Source organism: Gossypium raimondii, chromosome 5 (genome assembly GCF_025698545.1).
Source record: "Gossypium raimondii isolate GPD5lz chromosome 5, ASM2569854v1, whole genome shotgun sequence".
In the NCBI taxonomy this organism is placed as follows: domain Eukaryota; kingdom Viridiplantae; phylum Streptophyta; class Magnoliopsida; order Malvales; family Malvaceae; genus Gossypium; species Gossypium raimondii.
Genome location: NC_068569.1, coordinates 48,632,941 through 48,655,109, shown reverse-complemented (window position 1 = coordinate 48,655,109; position 22,169 = coordinate 48,632,941). Strand labels below are relative to the sequence as shown.

Here is a 22,169-nt window from a genome sequence, read left to right as displayed (position 1 = left end):
ATAATCGTCTTTAAATAAACATGCAACATAAATTACATTTCTTCTAAAGTTTGGTACATAGAAAACATCTCCCAAAGCAATCTTCCTAAAACTATCAAAATAAAGATGTACTTCTCAGATTGTTTTTGTAGCCACATAGCTCCCATCTCCGGCTCGCAATGGTAGATTCTTATCTTGAAGATCTTTCATTTCCTTAAACCCCTACAAAGAAATACAAACATGACTAGTGACTCTATAATAAATGACTTAGTGGTCTATTAAGTCTTTCGCTAAACAAGTTTCAATAATCAAGAGTTTCATACCTTTACGCTTAGAGGCTAGGTAATCCTTACACTCTTTGCATTTTTCCTTGCAGTGATCTTTTTGTTCTTACAAAAGAAACACTTGGACCTTTTTTGGGGTATTATTCATGTATGTTTTATGGTCTATGTTCTAGGTTTATGACTGTCCCTTCCAACAATGTCGTCTGCAATGCAATATACTTTACCATTGTAACCAACACTTGTTGATAAAAATAGTTAGATTTTAATAAGTTTTTATACTTCTTTTGTTCGCTTTGGGATAACTTGAAGTTTTAACCATTTTCTTATCCTTAGATTGCTTGTGCTCCCTACAGAGGAAACAATCACTGGGTTTGCTTCTGTTTTATTTATTCCTCTTTCTTAATATACGAATATGTATTATTCTACGACTCATGATGGTGAAGTCTAAATGTCCCACTACCATTGATGAAATAACTTTTGCAAACCAGAGGAAATTGTTCGTATCTTAATTACCTTAAACTCAAAATACTATAATAACTGAATCCACAATAAATTTTGTTTTGTCCGTTTTTTAATAATAATATTCAAAATAAATTAATAAAAAAAATCATCCTGGCTCTCTTGCAAATAAGGGCAGTTGACCGTGACTTGCATCTGGTCTATCTTTCTATTCCACGCAGCAACTATCAAACATAAGAAATTAAGAGAAAAAATAGCGCAAATCCTGCTTGTCAACATTCTCATTTGCTTCATCGGCGCGCCAATTATGTAGTGGGGCGTAAGAGACGATAATGAAGGCCTAGATGATTTCACTAAAGACTTCATGTAATGTTTAATTGGCTCAATCTTACATTATTGCATGTAATGTTACATTCTAGAAGAAGATTATCTTATTTGGATTCTCAATATTCTAATCATCCCTTAATCTTACATCTTCAAATAGTATCAAGATATCGTAATCTTAATACAATTCATTTGTTAAGTTATCTTAGATTATGGATATAATCTTGAATTTCGGGCATATTTACTCTTTGTTTTATTATTTTAATAAAATTAAAGTTTTTAATAAATCGTGAAACAACAGTTATCATACTTTAAAACTATAATTACTATATTTACAGTAATGACTTATTTATTACTATATTAATTATAGTTATAATTATGATTGGTGACGTAATTATTTTTCATTAATTATTATAATTATGATTTATAAATTTATTTAACTATTATATACTTATTAGTATATAGATTGTAATAAAAATATAATAATTTATTATTAATTTCTGAAAATTTAGACTAAAACTATTAAAGAAACTATACTTGTTAAAAAATTTATAACAAATATAATTTAATAAAATGTGCTTCTAAATAATCTTACATTCTGTAAATCAACCATTTGAATCTTATATTCCATTCAAATGAGCCAAACAAGGAATTACTCATCATCTTACATTCCCTAATTATATTACAAAACATAATCTTATTAAAATAATTAACGTGTATATAGTTTCACAAAGTTACAATTCTAACAAAATAATAGAGATTAGAAGGTCCAAAATGAAAATATGTAGTAGTAATTAACATAATGTGAACTTTGGGTGATTTCCTAAAATCGATTTTCAATTCAAGAGAAAGAAAATAGAAAATATTGTGAGTAGGGTTCATCAATTAGAAAGATTACAATTTTCTCTTTCATATTATATTGTGAACAGAGTTTTATTTGTCAAATTTGGATTTTGCTAAGAAAAAATACTGTTGTTCTTTTTTTAAAAAAATAGACTTGATTGGCATTTTAGTTGAATTTTCATTAGATGACTTAATTAAAAAATATTTATTTCAATAATTTTTTGTAGTATATATATAGGTTCATTGAGTGCTAGTTCCTCACAACTTAGCAATTAGAAAAGAAAAAAGCCCTTAAATTAGTGGAGTATCTCTGCTTGTATTGCAAAAAAAAAAAATTGATGAGTTTAATCCATGTGTTTTTGTTTTTAATTCTTGGGACATTGGTATCTCTTGCCATGTGTCGAACAATTCTTGAAAGCACCATTGTTGACAAACATGAGCAATGGATGGTTGATTTCAGTCGAAAATATGAGAGACAATTGGAGAAGGAGAAGCGTCTTGATATATTCAAAGACAACTTGGAATATATTGAGAGCTTCAACAATGGCGGAAATAGGAGTTTTAAGCTAGGCCTCAATGAATTTGCAGACATGACACAGGATGAATTCATTGCAACTCACACTGGATACAAGATGCAGAACAATCCCACATGGTTGGAATCAACATCGTTTATGTATGAAAACTACTTAAACGCTCCGAAAAGCTTCAATTGGAGGGACCAAAATGCCGTTACTCCTATTAAGAATCAGGGTAAATATGGTAAGTCTCAATAATACATATAATTAAATTGGTGTTACGAGAATATTTTAATAATTTCACAACTGCCACTACACCAAAACAGGATTTTAGCGGCGTTTCTAGCGGCGTTTGAATAACAAATGCCGCTCCAGATCAATCATTAGCGGCGCTTAACGGAAAATGCCGCTGAAGAAAAAGCATTAGCGGCGATTTCTATAAAGCGCCGCAAAACCTCAGCCCAACGACGTCGTTTTCAGGGCATTCGGGGATTTAGCGGCGTTTTTGATAAATCGCCGCAAACAAACCTAAGACCAACGACGTCGTTTTCTGAGCATTCGATAATCTAGCGACGTTTTTGAGGTAGCGCCGCTAATGTTCAGTACTTTAGCGGCGTTTCTACGAAAGCGCCGCAAATAAATATAAGCCGAACGACATCGTTCTCTGAGTATTCGGGGTTTTAGCGGCGTTTTGGATAAGCGCTGCCAATAACATAAGCCCAATGCGATCGTTTTACTTAGTATTTGGGTGATTTAGCGGCATTTATTGATAAGCGCCGCAAAATAATTATTTTTCTATTTGTTATTTAATTGATTTATTTATATTAATTATAATTAGAAGTTTTCATTTAAGTTACCATTAAGCTGTTAAAATCGATGCCGACCATATTGCTTTCTCAAAACCCTTAAACTCTAAAAACATAATCTTTAAAACCCTAAACCCCTAAAAATTTCATGTGGATATTGATGTACATGTATATACACATAGATATATATATATATATTAATGTAAAAGGTCATATATGTTTATAAAGAATTGTGGAAGCGATACTTAATATTGATTAAAAAATTTTAGGGTTTAAGAGGGTTTAAGGGCTATAGTTTAAGGGGTTTAGGGTTTAAGGTTTAATGTTTAGTACTATATTAATATATTGTAGGTTAAGGTTTAGGCCGGTATGTTATATTGGGTTTGGGATATTTAGTGTTTTAAAGTTTATTGTTTGGAGTTTAGTTTTTATAGTCGAGTCTTAGTGTTTAATTATGGTTTAAGGGTTAAGTTGGTATTAGGGTTTAAGTAGGGTTAGGGATTTGATAAAAAATATAAAGAAAAGTTATTTTTAGGGTTTAAACAAGCAATATCGATTCTTTTAATTACTTTTAATTGTAACTTATAATATATATTTATGGTTTAAATTAAGTTTAGGGTGTTATAGGGTATATTACAGTTTAGGGTTTAGTGTTTTAGGTCGATGGTTAATGTTTATTATTTAGATTTCGGGTTTACGATTTAGGGTTTAGTTTTTTATTGTTAATGTCTTACTATTTATGGTTCTAAGGGTTTAAGGTTAATAAAAAAGGATAGAAATTAAATTTATTTTAGTGTTTATGCATTAGTGGCATTTTAGTAAAAAATGCCACAAATATGGATTAGTATGAAAAACGATGCCGTTTTACTCTGTTTTCATGGTGGCGTTTATATAAAAACGCCGCAACTTTGTTTCAGAAATGGCAAAACGTTGCGTTTTGATCAGTGTCCTCAGTGGCGTTTTCAACCGCACGCCGCAAAAGGTTAGAAATTCGTGGCTTTTTATAAAACGCGCCGCAAAATTTGTGTCTGATACTGTAAAACGTTACGTTTTATATGTTTTATTTTAGTGGCGTTTGTTTGGAAATGCCACAAGCTTGAGTTAAATGTTGGGGAAACGACATTGTTTGATCTTATATTTAGTGGTGCTTTACATGAAACGCCGCAAAATTGTATTTATGTTTATCAAAATGTTGTCGTTTTGTCAATGGTATTAGTGGCGTTTGTTTGGAAACGCCACAAGCTTGAGTTCAATGTTGGGGAAACGACATCGTTTGATCTTATATTTAGTGGCGCTTTACATGAAACGCCGCAAATTTGTATTTATGTTTATCGAAATGTTGTCGTTTTGTCAATGGTATTAGTGGCGTTTGTTTGGAAACGCCACAAGCTTGAGTTAAATGTTGGGGAAATGACATCGTTTGATCTTATATTTAGTGGCGCTTTGCTTAAAATGCCTCAACATTATTCTAACATTTATAAAAACGCTGCCGTTTTTTAAATGTTATTAGTGGCGATTTTTTTAACGCCACGAGTTTGAGGTAAGTATTGATGAAGCGACTGTGTTTTGATTTATAGTTAGTGGCGCTTTAATTAAAACGCCGCAAAAATGTTTTAACATTTATCGATACGAGGCCGTGTCGCTGTATTATTAGTGGCGTTTATTCAAAAACGCCACAGGTGTGCGCTATTTGTTGATGAAACGACTGCGTTTCGACTTATAGTTAGTGGCGCTTAATATAAACGCCGCAAAATGGTTAATTTTTTAGATGAAAACGGCGTCATTTTTTTCCATCATTCTGACCAAAATTGGAACCCGATCATTTTTTTTCATCCGTTATCCCAAAATTCTTTCTCCCCCTGATTTCCCCCAAAATTCTTTCTCCCCCCAAATCCCTAAAATCTCCCCTAATCCCTATGACTCCCCAAACCCGACCACTTGGTACTCTGCCGTCTCTGTCTTTGCATCACATTCTCCGTCCGTCTCGGTCAGCAACCATCGGTAAGTTCGTCCTTTTAAGCAACTAACTGTTTTATTTTTATTTTCCTTTCCTCTCATCCGCTTCCGATGAAGGCTAAACGGCTCCTTTCTTTCACTACTGACGATTTGAAGCTTCAACTTTCCCAAGCTTTTGGACTCCATCTTCAGTTTTGGCCGATACACTTTCCAAGGTATAAAGCTCTTGTTTTGAATCCACTTATTTGGTCTGGTGACTGTCAGTGATTTAATACTTGTTTGGTTGAGTTGAAGCCAATCCATTGTTTATACAGTAGACATGAAAATGGTGATTGCCAATCCATTGTTTGGTTCAGTTCTCATCCCGCATGTTAAATTGCAAAATAAATTTTTAATATCTTTTTATATTTTTAATTTAACGTTGAGGAAATAGTTTTAAACATTTTTTATAGTACTATATAATGTATTTCAAGTAATAACAATAATAACAAGTTTATTTAAATATTAAATTTTATTAATAAATATCAATATCTAATCCAATAACCATTCGCTCAATTTCAATTTATCATCTACCTAAATATTATAATACAAATTTAGATATGTTTCGTAATAATTTTTTAAATTTTAGATGGTAAAATATGAAAATGTAAGAATGTTTGCAATAATAAATTTTAGTTATAAAGCAATATCTCTACCAATAGGAATGGTAAAATATGAAAATGTAAGAATGTTGTAGATTATATGATACATACAGGAGGATACCGTTAAAGTAGCAATTCATCATGTAGTGTATATAATATGATTGTTTAATTTGCAAACGTGAAATCTGCGAGTGGATGGAACCCAATATTTTCTAAGTATTTGAATTTTTTAAAATTGGTAAAGTTTTAAGTCGCCATTTAATGTTTCCAAGTAATATTTGGTTGTGATATCGATAAACTTTTACATATTTGATAGCTAAAATGAAAACATATTTGCTGCTAACTGATCATGGTTCATCTATTGTAGGCAGAATTAATATTTGGTGCAACTTAATACATATCTGACCATTGACATCTGGTTTGCTGCCTGTGTTTTGGCTGAACTATTGTTTCGGCAGGTACATGTTAAAATTTGACAGTTTTTCCCTTATTTATATGCATTCTCCCAAATCAGTTAACAAAATTTATAATTCTCACAGCAGTCTCTATTTGCTGGTGAGAGTGAAGTAGACAAAGTTGAGTGAAATATTAAGGTATATTTTAGTTCATAACTTAAATCAGTAATAGTTTTATCATGATGTTTAGGGAAAAATGTTTCTTTTGGGGCTCTTGTTTTGTATATATGTAATTGGTTTTGGATGTTTTCCTTTAGCTTATGTTTCATTTTACTTATTTTACTTTTGCCATGTACTTTTCTGACTTATGTTTTCTGTTATCATCCATCAACGAATGCTATATATGTTGAGCAAAATAGAAGCAATTTAATAAATTGTATTGGGAATTGGATTAAATTTGTTTATTTTAAAATTATTCAAATTTCTTAACTATACGTTACATTAAAAACAAATTAATCCACTTTCTTTTCACATCTAAGTTTCATTGATATCAAATATGCTTATTTGTTGTATACATATTATTCCATATCGCAACTAAATTATTTGAAAATGAAGGTTATTTATGTCTAAATAATATAAACATTTGGCTAAAAGCTTGTATATAGTTTGCAAATATTTATATGTTTTCCTCCAAAATTTTGGTTTTCCTTTAGTTGCTATTTTAATCACGGAAATTTACTTTGTTTTGTTTTCTTTTATTTAATTTGAATCATGGAAAAAATTTCAAACTTTCAATTTTTTTAAGTTTAATTTTAGATAACTTTCAAAAATTTAGTTAAAACTAACATAACATATATAAGTTAATTCAAAGTTATTTTTATTTGTTTTGAAGTTAAAATTCACATAACATACATAAATTAAAGTTAAAATTCAAATTTATTATATTTTTAATATATTTTTACAATTTCATTTAACTTATTACTAATATATATATTAAATTTATTACTCAAATATGTTACTTAAATACATTACTTACATAACTTACATAAGTAAGTTTACTTATATGTAAAATTTAAGTATGTTATTACTTACTAAAATTTAAGTAAGTTTACTTATATGTAAAATTTAAGTAAGTTTACTTATATCTAAAATTTAAGTATGTTAATTAAATACATTACTTACTAAAATTTAAGTAAGTTTACTTATATGTAAAATTTAAGTAAGTTTACTTATATGTAAAATTTAAGTATGTTACTTAAAATTATTACTTACTAAAATTTAAGCAAGTTTACTTATATGTAAAATTTAAGTATGTTACTTAAAATTATTACTTACTAAAATTTAAGCAAGTTTACATATATGTAAACTTACATAATACATTACTTTTAACTTACATAATACATAACTTATAAAATTTTTAATATAAACTTACATAATACATAACTTATAATTTTTTTATATAAACTTACATAACTTACATAACTTACATAAATTAAATAACTTACATATCTTACATATCTTACATAACTTACATAAATTAAATAACTTACATAACTTACATAACTTACATAACTTACATAATACATAACCTTCCTAACTTACATTATTGTTTAATACATAACTTAGTACATAACTTACATAACTCATTTATAGTTATAACTGGCGTTTTGACTAACCCGTGCAAATTTACGTCAACGTTAGACTTCAAGAATTAAGAAATGGACCGGTCTTGGATGAATTTGTCAAGGGTTAGCAACAGTTATCGAAATGGGGTGCAGAGTTTGCTAAATTATGCATTTCAATATGCAAGCCAAGAGAACATGATTCTTTGCCCATGTAAGAAGTGTGTCAACATAAACTGGCATTATCGTGAGGTTGTATACGAGCATCTAATTGTTGATGGGTTTGTTAAGGGTTATAAGCAATGGCTTTTTCATGGAGAATGCCCTAGAAGTACTTCCTCTTCAACGATGGAGGTATCTTATCCTGGTACTGCTTACCATCAGTCTGATAGAGGAGATGACATGGAAGGTATGTTGCGGGATGCATTTAATATGCACAATCATGGTGTGCAATTGTTCCCAGGGGATTTTATTCGATCTGATGATTGTAATATTGGTGGAACTGCTTTTACCGAACCGGGAAGTAGTGTACCTCATGAAGAGCCAAATGGAGAAGCGGCAAAGTTCTACGCTCTACTTAGTGACATGAACGAAGAACTGTATGAGGGATCAAAATTTTCAAAAATGGCCTTCTGTGTTCGTCTTTTTCAGTTAAAATGTTTGGGAGGGTGGACCGGAAACTCGTTGACAATGCTATTAGAGTTTTTGAGAGAGATGTTCCCGTTTGCAAAAATCCCTCAGTCATGCAAGGATATGAAGAAAATGATAAAAGATTTAGGCCTTGGGTACAACAAAATCTATAGTTGCCCAAATGACTACTTGTTGTATTGGGGCGATCGAAAAAACCAACAGTGCTGTCATGTATGCGGCCAATCCCGTTGGATAAATAGAAACACAGAAGACGGAACGACGATGAAAATTATGCACAATGAGGAAGAAGCCGTTAAGATTTTGCGGTATTTTCCGTTGATACCAAGGCTTCAAAGGATTTTCATGTCATCGAAGACAGCGGAGTCAATGACGTGGCACCATGATGGACGAACCGATGATGGATTACTAAGACATCCGGCAGATTCTTTAGCTTGGAAAGCATTTGACAATAAATTTCCAAACTTTGCAAGCGATCCTAGGAGTGTGAGGCTTGGGCTAGCATCTGATGGATTTAATCCTTTCAAGATCATGAGCACTGCCTACAGTACTTGGCCAGTAGTGCTTGTTCCTTACAATCTGCCTCCGTGGATTTGCATGAAGCAATCTTCCCTTATCTTATCTATGATTATCCCTGGAGAGAAAGGGCCCGGGAATGATATCGACATTTATTTACAGCCACTTATTGAAAAGTTAAAACAATAATGGGCTGGTGTCGAGATGTACGATGTGCTGAGAAAGGAGAACTTTAATTTACGTGCAGCTTTGATGTGGACCATAAATGACTTTCCTGCTTATGCCAATTTATCCAGTTGGAGTACTAAGGGTCGTTATGCGTGTCCTTGTTATGCTACACAAACATGCTCGCAATGGTTGTACAATGGGAAGAAGTCCTGTTACATGGGGCATCGTCAGTGGTTACCGAAAAATCATAGATTTAGATTTCAGAGTTCTGTATTTGACGGCACTGAAGAGTTCAGAGAAGCTCCTTCCTAGACCAGTGGCTCTAAAATCTTGTTCATGTTGGAAGATATGAATTTCATTTATGGGAAGATGAACCAACCGCCAAACACACAGAGAAACAGAAGATCAAATGATGAAGCCGATGAAAGCTCCGACGAAGAGGACGATCCTAATGAGGCAGACTTGTGGAAAAAAAGAAGTATTTTTTTAGTTGCCTTATTGGGAGCATCACCTTTTACGACACAATCTTGATGTTATGCACATTGAGAAAAATGTCTGCGAGAACATTGTGAGTACAATTTTGAACGTCGATGGAAAATCAAAAGATAATCTTCAGAGTCGACTTGATTTAGTCCAAATGGGAATTCGGCCTGATCTTCATCCCAATCCACTTCCGAATGGGAAATATCGGTTGCCGCCTTCTATTTTCTCAATGTCCAAGACGGAGAAAGAACTGTTTTGCATGGTGTTGAAGGATATAAAGGTTCCGGATGCATATGCATCAAATATATCTCGATGTGTTAGTGTTAAAGATCGAAGATTATATTCGCTAAAATCACATGACTATCACATCTTGATGTAAGACTTAATGCCAGTTGCTCTACGATGTTGTATGTCCAAGAAGGTGACGTCTTGTATCATTGAACTATCCAACATAATGAAAGCCATTTGTGGCAAAGTTTTGGATGTTCAAGAACTTCAGAAGGTATAGGATCGATCCGCTTTGACTTTATGCAACATGGAGAAAATCTTCCCACCTTCCTTCTTCACCATTATGGTTCACTTGATAATTCATCTCCCGTACGAAGAAATTCTTGGTGGACCCGTTTCCTATCGATGGATGTATCCCATAGAAAGGTCTTAAAGAATTATTTTTAAAATTTTCCTTCATTCACCTCAATGCCTTTAGTTACAACTTTTGATAATGTTGTATATTGTGTTTAGGTTCCTATCCAAATTAAAGTCTTACTGCCGCAACAAGCGATATCCAGAAGGATCGATTCTTTGAGGCTACTTAGCGAGGAATGTATGACCTTACGCTCGAGATATTTGGAAGATGTCGAAACAAGGTTGAATGCACCAAATAGGAATGTTGGACTCACGGACTATGACTTAACCGATACTTATTTGTTCCAAAGTTTTGGACAACCAATCGGCAAAGTTGAAATTGCGAATTAGATAATTTATCGTGGGTACAAGCACATCGATATGTTCTGCTTTCACCACGAATCATTGGAACCTTTACTGAAGTAAGTTCTACAAATTTTATAAATATTTATCAAACTAAAAATTGTTTATCTTCTAACAAAGATCACATTTTTTTAACATAGTGAGTACAAACAAATATTGAGATCTCGTGCGCGCTCCCGAAGAACACAACATCGAGATATCAATAAGTTGTTTACAGAATCTTTTTATGAATGGTTAAGCCAAACGGTATGTGGTTGGAGCTTTAAACACAAATTATAATGCTTTCTCATAACATTTTTAATTACTTAGTTTACTTTCCATTCAATAGGTTTGGAATGGGAAGAGCGTAAACGACGAAGTTAAATGGCTCTCCCAAGGTCCAAATCGAGTGGTTAAAAGATATAGTCGTTCCTCATCAACGGATTCGATTTCATACAAAATATCGCGAGAGGTTGAGGAGAATGCAAAATTGTGGAATAGTTGTTAATTACGCAATTACAAGTTATGCTAGCACAGGACAATAATCCGCCGAGGAAATGTGGAATATTTCGGACGACTTCTCGACATAATTGAGTTGGATTACTACGACAAATGGAAAGTTGTCTTATTTCGAGTGATTGGGCGATGTTAATACATTCGTGGAATCAAGCAAGATCAATTTGGTTTTACAATGGTGAACTTTGACCGATTGATTCACACAGGACAACAAGCGATAGATGAGCCGTATGTATTCTCAAGACAAGTCAAACAAGTTTTTACTCAAAAGATCCAACGATGAGGGTTGGTACGTTGTACTCGTAACATCCCTAGAGACTTGTTTGACATGGGCGTGGGAAGTAGAGATAACATCGACGACATGATCGAAACTTTTCATTTCGAACAAAACTTAAACGATAATATCCCTAGTACTAGTGCACAATTTCAATGGGTTCGTCAGATACGGATGAAGATATTTACTGAATAATGATGTAGTAAGATTTTACGATTGTTTAATTATATGTAACTTACATTAGTATTAAATCTTGGTCTTATTATATAACTCAACTATTTTATATGTGTTGTTATTGTTGTAACTAGTTATTAAGTTTAATTACATTTTATGTGTCTTGCAAATAAAATGCCTAGAAGAAAAATTATAAGGAAAGCATTGTTCAAAATGATCCAAAATCGATGAAACAAATAATCTTGAACAATGACAACAATTGGATCTTCGAATGTTCCGATTACACACGAGGATCCTACGGAAGTTCAAAGTAACTTACATTAATTCCATGCGTGTTGACTTATAATTGATTTATTTTTCAAATTCTTATATTATAATATACCATTTGTAGCTGAAAATGGTGGGACGCGTAGAGGTCGAGGACGTGCGATACTTAGAGAGTTATACGAGTTAGATCCAGTCGAGCGTGTCAAGGTATGTAGAAATAGTTTTGGTCAGCCTGTTGGATCAGAAGCTCAACTTTTAGCAGGATACATGGGCATTTTAGCACGAAATCCGAATATGTTGCCTATCAACTACGAGTCATGGCGTCAAATGCCCGATAGCAACAAAAACCAAGCCCTCGATAATATTAAGGTAACAAAATGTTAATGTCATAACCAATTATGGGAAATAGTTTCATTTATATTTACTTTATTAACTTGTATTTTTTTGTAGGCGAGGTTTGCTTTAGAGGCCTCCGATGCTTATGTAAAGAAGGCATTGGGAAAAGGATGGAGAGACAATAAAAGTACTTTGAAGAAAAAATATTATAAGAAAAAAACCACCCTCGATGAGAAATTGCAAAATGTCCCGCCGGGTATGTTGAGGTACCAATGGGAAGATACGGTTAGATTTTGGCATTCTTAGAAAGGCGAGGTACGACATACTTCCAAACTATTGTAATTATTTTGGTTTATAGTATTTACTATTTACGTACTAAAAATTTTATAACGTAGGATCGTGAACGAGTTGGAAAAAGCGCTGAAAGAACAAAAATTCACTCACACAGTAGGTTGAGAAGTTTTTCATGTGTAATGAGGCGAGGTATTTTAATTTTTAATATTCTCAAATGTGTATAAATTTATATTAAATAATATTTTTACTACTATATTATAGGAACGGTAGTCCGGTCAAAAAGTTGGACGCCTACAACTTTTTGAAATTACACATAAGAAGAAAGATGGATCTGCTATGACTCTTGAAGCTGGTGAAATTATGGTACGTTTACTTAATACGATTTCACTTGTTTTAGTTATTTATAGTGTTTTTATCTAATGGTTTAATTCATTGCATGTAATGCGACATTGTTATATTGCATTTTTTTTACTATATATTGCGTTCCTAACTATGTGATTTATTTATTAGGAAAAACTAAAGGAAAAAAATTTGAGTACTGAAGCGATTGCTTCTAGTGATAGTTCTGTTCATCTTGAAGACATTGATAACCGATTATTCTGAAGTTTTGGGTCCCGAAAAGTATGGTGGGTTCGATTTCAAGGATATTTTATCATTAACCCAATATTTTGGATCCATTCGCACCAATACATGGCTTGGGAGTCAATCTCAAGTTGAAGTTCAGAGGTTAAAAGACCAGATGGCTCAGATGCAAGCGACCACATTTGAGGTTCAAAGGAAATATGAAGAACTTCAGCAGCAACTTAAAGTAGAGGCGGCAGCGAGGGAAGCAGAGGCTACAGCGAGAGAAGCAGAGGTCGCAGCGAGAGAAGCAGCGAGAGAAGCAGCAATAGAAGCAGAGGTTCAAAAGAAATATGAAGAACTATAGCTACGACTTCAAAAAGATGCGGCATCGAGAGAAGCAGAGCAGAGCAAAAAGTACGATGAACTTCAACAGCAGCTTCAGATTATGATGAAGATGTTTCAGTAGTCGCAACTTCCATTGTCATAGTGTATGTTGCATAAATACTTTTAACGCTTTTGTAAAGAAAAGTATGAATTCACTTTTATTTATCAATTAATATTATTTTAGTCATTTAATTTGAAATATTATATAAATTTATTGTTTTTGGTTAGTTTAGATTTGGTTGCTTTTGATTTGCTGTTGCAGGAGGGTGAAAAAATAAAAATTTAATTTTAAAAATTCCAAAATTAGTGGTGTTTTTTAAAAAGCGCCGCTAAAAGTCATATCAAAACAAAGTGGCGTTTGTGAAATAAGCGCTAAAGAACACTACTTTTAGCGGCGTTTTGAAGAAGCGCCGCTATAGAACATTACTTTTAGAGGCGTTCTTCAAAGCGCCGCTAAAGAACATGAGCTTTAGCGGCGTTTTTTTCTAAGCGCCGCTAAAGAACATGATCTTTAGCGGCATTTTTTCCTAAGCGCCGCTAAAGAACATGATCTTTAGCGGCGTTTTTTCTAAGTTACCGCTAAAGAACATGATCTTTAGGGGCGTTTTTTTAAAGCGCCGCTAAAGAACATGATCTTTAGGGGCTTTTTTTCTAAGCGCCGCTAAAGAACATTATCTTTAGCGGCGTTTTTTTAAGCGCCGCTAAAAAACATGATCTTTAGCGGCGTTTTTTTCTAAGCGCCGCTAAAGAACATGATCTTTAGCGGCGTTTCTTTATGTAAGCGCCGCAATAGTTAGCGACGTTGTCGTTAGCGGCATTTTTTGTGGCGCTTGTAGAAGCGCTGAAAATGGAGTTAGTGGCGTTAAAAAGTGCCGCTAAAGACCTAAAAAACCGCCGCTAAAAACCTGTTCTGCTGTAGTGTGCGTTAGTTTTCAGTTGATAGGTAACACTAAAATTAATTAAAAATTTAAAATAATTATATATACTGCTCCCCCGAGCATTTATTTATTCACTAATACTTGAAAAGGGTTATTTGTTGGTTTACTTTGCAGGATGTTGTTGGGCATTTTCAGCAGTGGCAGCCGTTGAAAGGTTAATCAAAATCAAAACTGGTAAATTAATCCCATTATCTGAGCAACAACTGTTGGATTGCAGTAGAAATGGAGGAAACCAAGGTTGCAAAGGAGGATGGATGATGAATGCTTTCGATTACATTAGCCAAAACCAAGGAATAACCACTGAAAAAAGGTACCCATATCAACAAATGCAAAAAAATTGCGACACACAGATAAACAAAGTTGCCACCATCAGTGGCTATCGAATGGTACCGGAAAACGACGAAGAAGCATTGCTTAAGGCCGTCCCGAATCAACCGGTGTCGGTTGCACTTGAAGGCCATGGACGAGACTTTCAGTTTTACAATGGTGGAGTGTTTACAGGAGATTGTGGAAATTCTCTCACCCATGCAGTCACCATTGTTGGATATGGGACAAGTAAAAAAGGTTTAAACTATTTGCTAATTAAGAATTCATGGGGACAAAGTTGGGGTGAAAATGGGTATATGAAGATTCAAAGGAATGTGGAAAGGCAAGGTGGCTTATGTGGTATCGCCATGAAAGCTTCGTATCCAACTGCATAAGTTCATATTACTACAATTAGTTAGCCGTGTCAAATGGTCTAAGATATATGTTGTGTTTTTCTTCCTTTCATATGGTGTTGATGTTTGTGGTTTGTTTGGAACTATGAGTCCTGCACTCTTGCCAACCTTTTATCTATATAATGAATAAATGATTATTTATTTACAAATATCGTATCACCTTCGATCTTTTCTGCTATCAATATATCCACAATTCTTCCAAATCTCTCACATCTTATTTCAATCCAATATCTGCCAACATTTGGAGCTAAAATCTCTAACATACAGAGATTACAATTAAATTTTATATCAAAATTATACGCATCTCACATTCATTAAATTTATTTGAATAAAATAACATCATAAATGCGAAGTAAGCCAATTTTAAAATTGACTTTACAAAATTATGAAATATCTACATAAAATGCCAATCAAAGTCAATAATTTAATTGCCTAACTTAAGAAATATATAAATTAAATGCAAACCAACCATTTTTTAAGATACAAAATTTAATAAAGTAAAATTTGTTTAGTCAAGAGCAAAATAAAATACAAAAGCGTGCTTAAATCTATCGATTTTATGAGATCTTTGAATTTTGTAGTTTTAATCTTTTAAATTAGTAGATAAGTAATTTAAAAAGTTAAATCTACTTTAATTCCTAATCAGCCCAGTATTAGTTAGAAATTAATATTTGATTCATATTTTATTTAATAATTAAAGCTCAATAAATTTTAATTAAATTAGATCACTTTTAATTTAGATTAACTTTCTTAGGTGGATATTTTTCCAACAATCCTTTTCTCCTTTAAAATATCTCTTCACTTGTGTGATATTTTAATCGTACATAGTGGGGAAGTTGGAAGGTTGATGGTTAAATCCAAGTGAAGTGTTTGCATGCACCAATACAACTGGAAAACAGCAATGAAGGGATGAATATTTAACTCTGGTTTAATAAGTTTTTCTCTCAGTTCGTCCTCAAATTACGTGTTAACCTATGTTTAAAATAATTGTAGGCGAAGGTAATGAGATTTCCCCTTATCAATTGCAACACTTTAATCAAATTGGTTTTATTTAAAAAAAATCATTTTAAAAACAAGTTTTTACAATTTATTTGAGTTTAAAAAAAAATTATAAAAATCACAACTGTCTACAAGAAATTGAGTAAGCTCGTCCCTCTAAAAAATTTGTGCAATTTAATCCATGTCAATTTTGAATGTCAGCAACTATGAATAATGGGTAAACTAAAAATATAGTCATCCAACTATGCACTTGGTTCTATTTTGGTCACCCACCTATTAATTTTTTTTATTTAGTCACTTGATTTTTTTAAATTAAATATTTCAATCACTCACTTATTAGTTATCGTCAACTCAGTAATGAAAGTCAAATGTGGACTTTTTATTGGTCTAATAACAATGTCTAGATGTTGAGGGTTAAAGTTATTATTATGCCAATTAGCCGGCTGGTGATAGAAAATGACCAAAATTGAATAGTCGAGCGATTATTTTATAAATTTTCATAGTTGGGCAACCAAAAACGAAATTTATTAATAATTTGGTGACTATTATGCAATTTACCCTTAACATAATGGGAGTGTTGAATTTTTTCAACTCAAGGAAGAAAAACAAATACAAACAAACTTGTAGTAGGGTTAATCAATTAAAAATATTTATTTAAATCAAATATTTTATTGGCCTTTTATTTGGATTTTTCATAAGATGACTTCATTAAAAATAGTTATTTTAATCAAATTTTGTAGTATATATAGATTCATTGAGTGCTAGATCTTTCAATTAGCGTAGTATCTCTGCCAAACAATGATGAGTTTAATCCATGTTTTTTTGTTTTTAATTTTTGGGACATTGGCATCTCTTGCCATGTCCCGAACAATCCATGAAACCTTCATTGTTGACAAACATGAGCAATGGATGGTTGATTATAATCGAAAATATGAGAGCAAATTAGAGAAGGAGAAGCGTCTTAATATATTCAAGGAAAACTTGGAATATATTGAGAGCTTCAACAATGGCGGAAATAGGAGTTTTAAGTTAAGTCTCAATGAATTTGCAGACATGACACAAGATAAATTCATTGCAGCTCATACCGGATACAAGATGCAAGGCAATCCCACACTGTCCGAATCAACATCTTTTATGTATCAAAACGTCTCAGATGTTCCAACAAGCTTGGATTGGAGGGCCCAAGGTGCTGTCACTCCTGTTAAGTTTCAAGGTCAATGTGGTAAGTCTCAATTTACATACAACCATTTATTAAGTTAACGTTACAAATCAATCGAACACAAATGCAGTCGAAATTAATTAAAAAGTCATCTTTTTACAATCTAACTTGTATTATTATAAGAGTTTTTTTGTATATAAAATCATTAAAAGTACCCATTATGGGATTTAAGCTTAAAGCATTAGTTTTTAAACCTTTAATTTTATTATTTTAATTAAAATTTTATTTAATTTTTATATAAAATTTTAGTTAATATATTTTTTACATAAATATCTTTCATCGACATCATAGATATCTCATAATCTAATGTATATATATGTAGGGAATTCACTTATATTACTATAAAACTAAGAGTGAGTTTGGATGGGTGGTGCGTTTACCTACCATTACTATAAAAACAACAGTGACGGTGAGATTAGATACTGTAGCGATACTGTAGTATGAGACAAAAAGTAAGTTAAACACACAGCACCCAATCACCCATTTAAACCCACCCTAAGTTAATTTTACATCATTGTAGAAAAGAAATAATTATCTGCAATATATTTGCTTAATTCAACATCATATGTGATGTTGTATTAACATAAATAATATTAGTCAAGGTTTAAGTAAATTAAAATGTCAAATTATTTAATTAATATACAAATCTTTCAATCCTTCGATATATTTTGAAAAAAATTAATTTTTAAATGATATGATAGAAATATTAGATCGATTCCAAATTAAAACATATATCATATAAAGTGGTAAGAAAATGCAAACTTACTTTAACATTGATGTATAATTATAATATTTAAAAAAGTATTTTTAAATAAAAGAGGTAAAAGTTTATGGAGACTCTTATATTAGGAGTCGAATTGCATGTTGTCCTCTCTACTCAAAATATGGGCAAATGAATCCTCGCACATTAATCAAATAGCAAACTCGTCTCTTAAAAATTTCATTCATTTTTATTATGAAAAATTGGTCTTTATATATCAACACACATGGCAAGCCATGTGTCATTATTTGGTTATTTTGTCAGTCACGACAGTTTTTAATAGTACAAATGAATTAAATTTTAAACACAAAAAACTTATTTACTTTTTAATTCAATATATAAAAATTAATTTTGCTCAATAAGACTTATTTACTTTTTAACAACCACGTGTAACTATTTAATTTTTCCGTACAATATGTTAGTATGCTAACCCAACTCCTATAAAATATTTTATAAATATTGCTCAGCCAAGAAGCATTCATTTATTTTTTTCAGTAATTGTTTTATACTTAACAAAGGGTTATTGTTGGTTTACTTCGCAGGATGTTGTTGGGCATTTTCAGCAGTGGCAGCCATTGAAGGGATAGTCCAAATCAAAACTGGTAGTTTAATCTCATTATCTGAGCAACAATTGTTGGATTGCAGCACAGATGGAGGAAACAGAGGTTGCGATGGTGGACAAATGGTAAATGCTTTCGAATACGTTATCCGAAACCAAGGACTAACTACTGAAGAAAGCTACCCATATCAAGAAACGCAAGAAACTTGCGACACTGAGAAACAGATAAACAAAGTCGCCACCATCAATGAATATCAAATGGTGCCTGAAAACGACGAAGAAGCGTTGCTTATGGTCGTCGCAAGTCAACCTGTCTCAGTTGCAATCGAAGGCCATGGACAAGACTTTCGGTTTTACAGCGGGGGAGTGTTTACCGGAGATTGTGGCAATGCTCTCTCCCATGCAGTCACCGTTGTCGGATACGGAACAAGTGAAGAAGGTTTAAACTACTGGCTGGTTAAGAATTCATGGGGAGAAACTTTGGGTGAAAATGGATATATTAGGATTCAAAGGGACGCGAATACACCAGGTGGCTTATGTGGTATCGCCATGAAAGCTTCGTATCCCGTTATGTAAGTTCATATAATGGACATTTCTCTACCTATATATATATATGTGGTTGTACTGCTTGACTAATTTTCGAGCATACTGATAGGTAAGTTACGATAATTAATTAGCAGTGTTAAATGGTCTAAGATATGTGTTGTATTTTTTCTTTTTACTAAAATGCCATTTCATTACTTCGGGAGGACGAAGTTTACAAAGATTAATATATATTAGATTTTATTAAATCTCATAAAGGATGACAAACCAAATTAGAGAAAAAAAAAAACAATACATCATGCCTAAATATTAGGGTATTCAAATTTCAGTTAAAATCGAGTTAACCTATTGAATCGATCTAATTCGATTAATTAGTTGATTAATCGATTTAATTCGGTCGGAGGTTGGTTAATAATTTTTTAGAAGTTCGGTTATCAGTTAATTCGGTTTGAAATTGGGTAATTAACTTAATTAATAATCAATAATACAAATTATATGTAGTTTTAATTCGGTCAATGAACGTTATCAATTTATTTATTTTTTATATTTTTTTAACAAAGAAAACAATAAACAAATAAATTTCGGTTTGGTTAATATTTTTTGAAAAATTTTCGATTCAATTAATAGTTAAAAGTAAAAAAATTTGGTTACTTAAATTAATACTAGTTCGGTTCGGTTCGGTTAACCGTTTGAACATCCCTCCTAAACACAACAACAATACAATCACCTACAAACACACACCAACACAAAATTACATATTTCACCTTTTTTTTCAGTAAAATTGGAAATTTATAATTTAGTCTTTATATTTTCCCATCTTTTCAATTTAGTCTTAAAAAAATTTTCATCTTACCAATACATATCCCCACCTATTCTTATATTTGTCAATTCATCACCAATAACTTACTTTTTTCATTTTGGTCATATTTTCATTTTAATCCTGAACTTTTCAAAACTTGTAATTTAATCTTTTTCCACGTTTTACTTAACTTTATTTCCATAATAAATGCTTTATCAATTTCATGGTTTTGTCATTGAAAAAGTACCACGTATCTAATAAAAAATTTCCCACACCAATAAATCAATGAGAGCTACTTCTTAGTCCTTTATCTACTTCTAGCCTACACAAAGTAATATAAGATATACTAATTTCCAAACAGATTACACATTGACAGCCACTTCCTAATCCTTTTCTTACTTCATCTGCATTCTAGTAAAAGTCCTCTAGTAGTACTTTGTTCTCACAATGATAAGATGGAAGGAAGCTATAAAACTATTCAATTAAGCTCAGTTGAATAGGATTACATAATCATGCCTTCCTTAGTCTATAAGAGTCATCCCTTCACATTGACAGTCACTTCACTAATCCTTTCCTTACTTCATCTGCATTCTAGTAAAAGTCCTCTAGTAGTATTTTGTTCTCACAATGATTGTCGAAACCATTTTTATTTATTTTTTTAAAAAAACGAAAATTAGGTGTCGATAAAAATTTGGAGTCGCCACTAATCTTTTATTAAGGTGTGATTGGATCACCCAAAAAAACGACTTTGGTCTACGAGTTTCAGAAAAACGGATTCGGGAGTCAGTTACGTACGAGGAAGGATTAGCGCCCTCGTAACACCCAAAAATTGGTACCAAATTAATTAATTAATGTCTTAAAGTCGAGAGTTTAAAAAATACTATCCTTAGTTAAATTAAATTATTTATCAAGACTTTCTCTTTTTGAAAAGAAAAATATCACACCCAATGTGTTAGGGCACAACATTTTATTCTCTTCAAGATGAGTTGGTCCAAAAAACTCGTATAAAATTTAAGAAAATATCTAATTGTTTAAAATTTATGAAGAAATCGCAACCCAATACGTTAGGGCACAATTTCCTAAAATTCCAAACATTCAATATTTCATTTATTTTTTTAAAAAAATCTTTGGCTCGAGAAATCAACGTGTCACATCCAATATGTTAGGACACAACCTATTGAATTCTTGATGGCAAGTTTTGTTTTGTTTGACTAAAGAGCAATCCTCGATTGTTAGATTTTACGAAGAAAATCGGAACCCAATACGTTAGAGCTCAATTTTCTTGAAAATCCTAAATACGAGTATTATCTCTATTTTGAAAAGTTCTATTTCTAAATTTGAGTGAAAAGATAACGTAATGTTAAATTATATGTACAAATGCTACTAATAAATACAACAATAATAAATACATCAATGGCATAAAAATAATATAAACAAATAAATAAACGAAATGAAAAGACAATAATCCATGACATGCAAAATATTAAATGTAAACACAATTATATAACGAATGAGGAAAGCAAACAAAATAAATGAAGAAAAGAATATGTATAATATGAACATAGAAATTATGAAGATTAAAATATACATATGATTTACAAATAAATTTTTGGGTTATGGAACTTATATATATATGCAATACATAATATTTATGAATATAAAGAAAAATAGATAAACATATATAGATTATAAAATAGGTGTTTAAAAATATATATATTTGAGCTTTTTTAAAAAGAATAAATATCCATATGGATATAAATAAAACATTTGTTAAAAATATATATACACATGTACATATAAAAATAAAATAATAATTACATTATAGAAAATATACATATATAAAGGAAAATAAATGGATACATAAAAGTATATATATGTATATATATATAAATATTAAATAATAATTACAATATTAAAAATAAATATACGTACATATAAAAATATTTGTTTAAAAATATATAAATAAATAAATAAAAACAACAAATATATATATAAATAAAAACTAATTACGAAAAAAGAAATAATTACATTACGGAAGTTAATTAATTTAAAAAAATGAAAAAAAACTAAATTGAACTGAATATGAAAAATCTGGGGGCAAATCTGCAAATAAATAAAATCCAAAGGATTAAATTGAACACGCGATTACATAGAGGGGCTGGAAGGGAAATTTTCCCTTCTCCTCTAAAACAGCGTCGTTCAGGTAGGGTTAAATTGAA

General features: G+C 31.6%; 2 protein-coding genes across 2 annotated transcripts; both read left to right on the top strand.

The window, feature by feature from the left end:
• Positions 1 to 2,284: 2,284 nt before the first annotated feature.
• On the top strand, positions 2,285 to 15,053 carry LOC128041100 (ervatamin-B-like). Its single transcript, XM_052630428.1, has 2 exons — positions 2,285 to 2,648; positions 14,467 to 15,053. Exons 1-2 carry the CDS (start codon positions 2,285 to 2,287, stop codon positions 15,051 to 15,053), a joined length of 951 nt encoding a protein of 316 aa, XP_052486388.1.
• A 1,813-nt stretch (positions 15,054 to 16,866) lies between these two features.
• LOC105766318 (ervatamin-B) lies at positions 16,867 to 19,288 on the top strand. The gene is made up of 2 exons (XM_052629973.1): positions 16,867 to 17,292; positions 18,592 to 19,288. The coding sequence occupies exons 1-2, from the start codon at positions 16,869 to 16,871 to the stop codon at positions 19,182 to 19,184; spliced, it is 1,017 nt and encodes a 338-aa protein (XP_052485933.1). The 5' UTR covers positions 16,867 to 16,868; the 3' UTR covers positions 19,185 to 19,288.
• Positions 19,289 to 22,169: the final 2,881 nt, after the last annotated feature.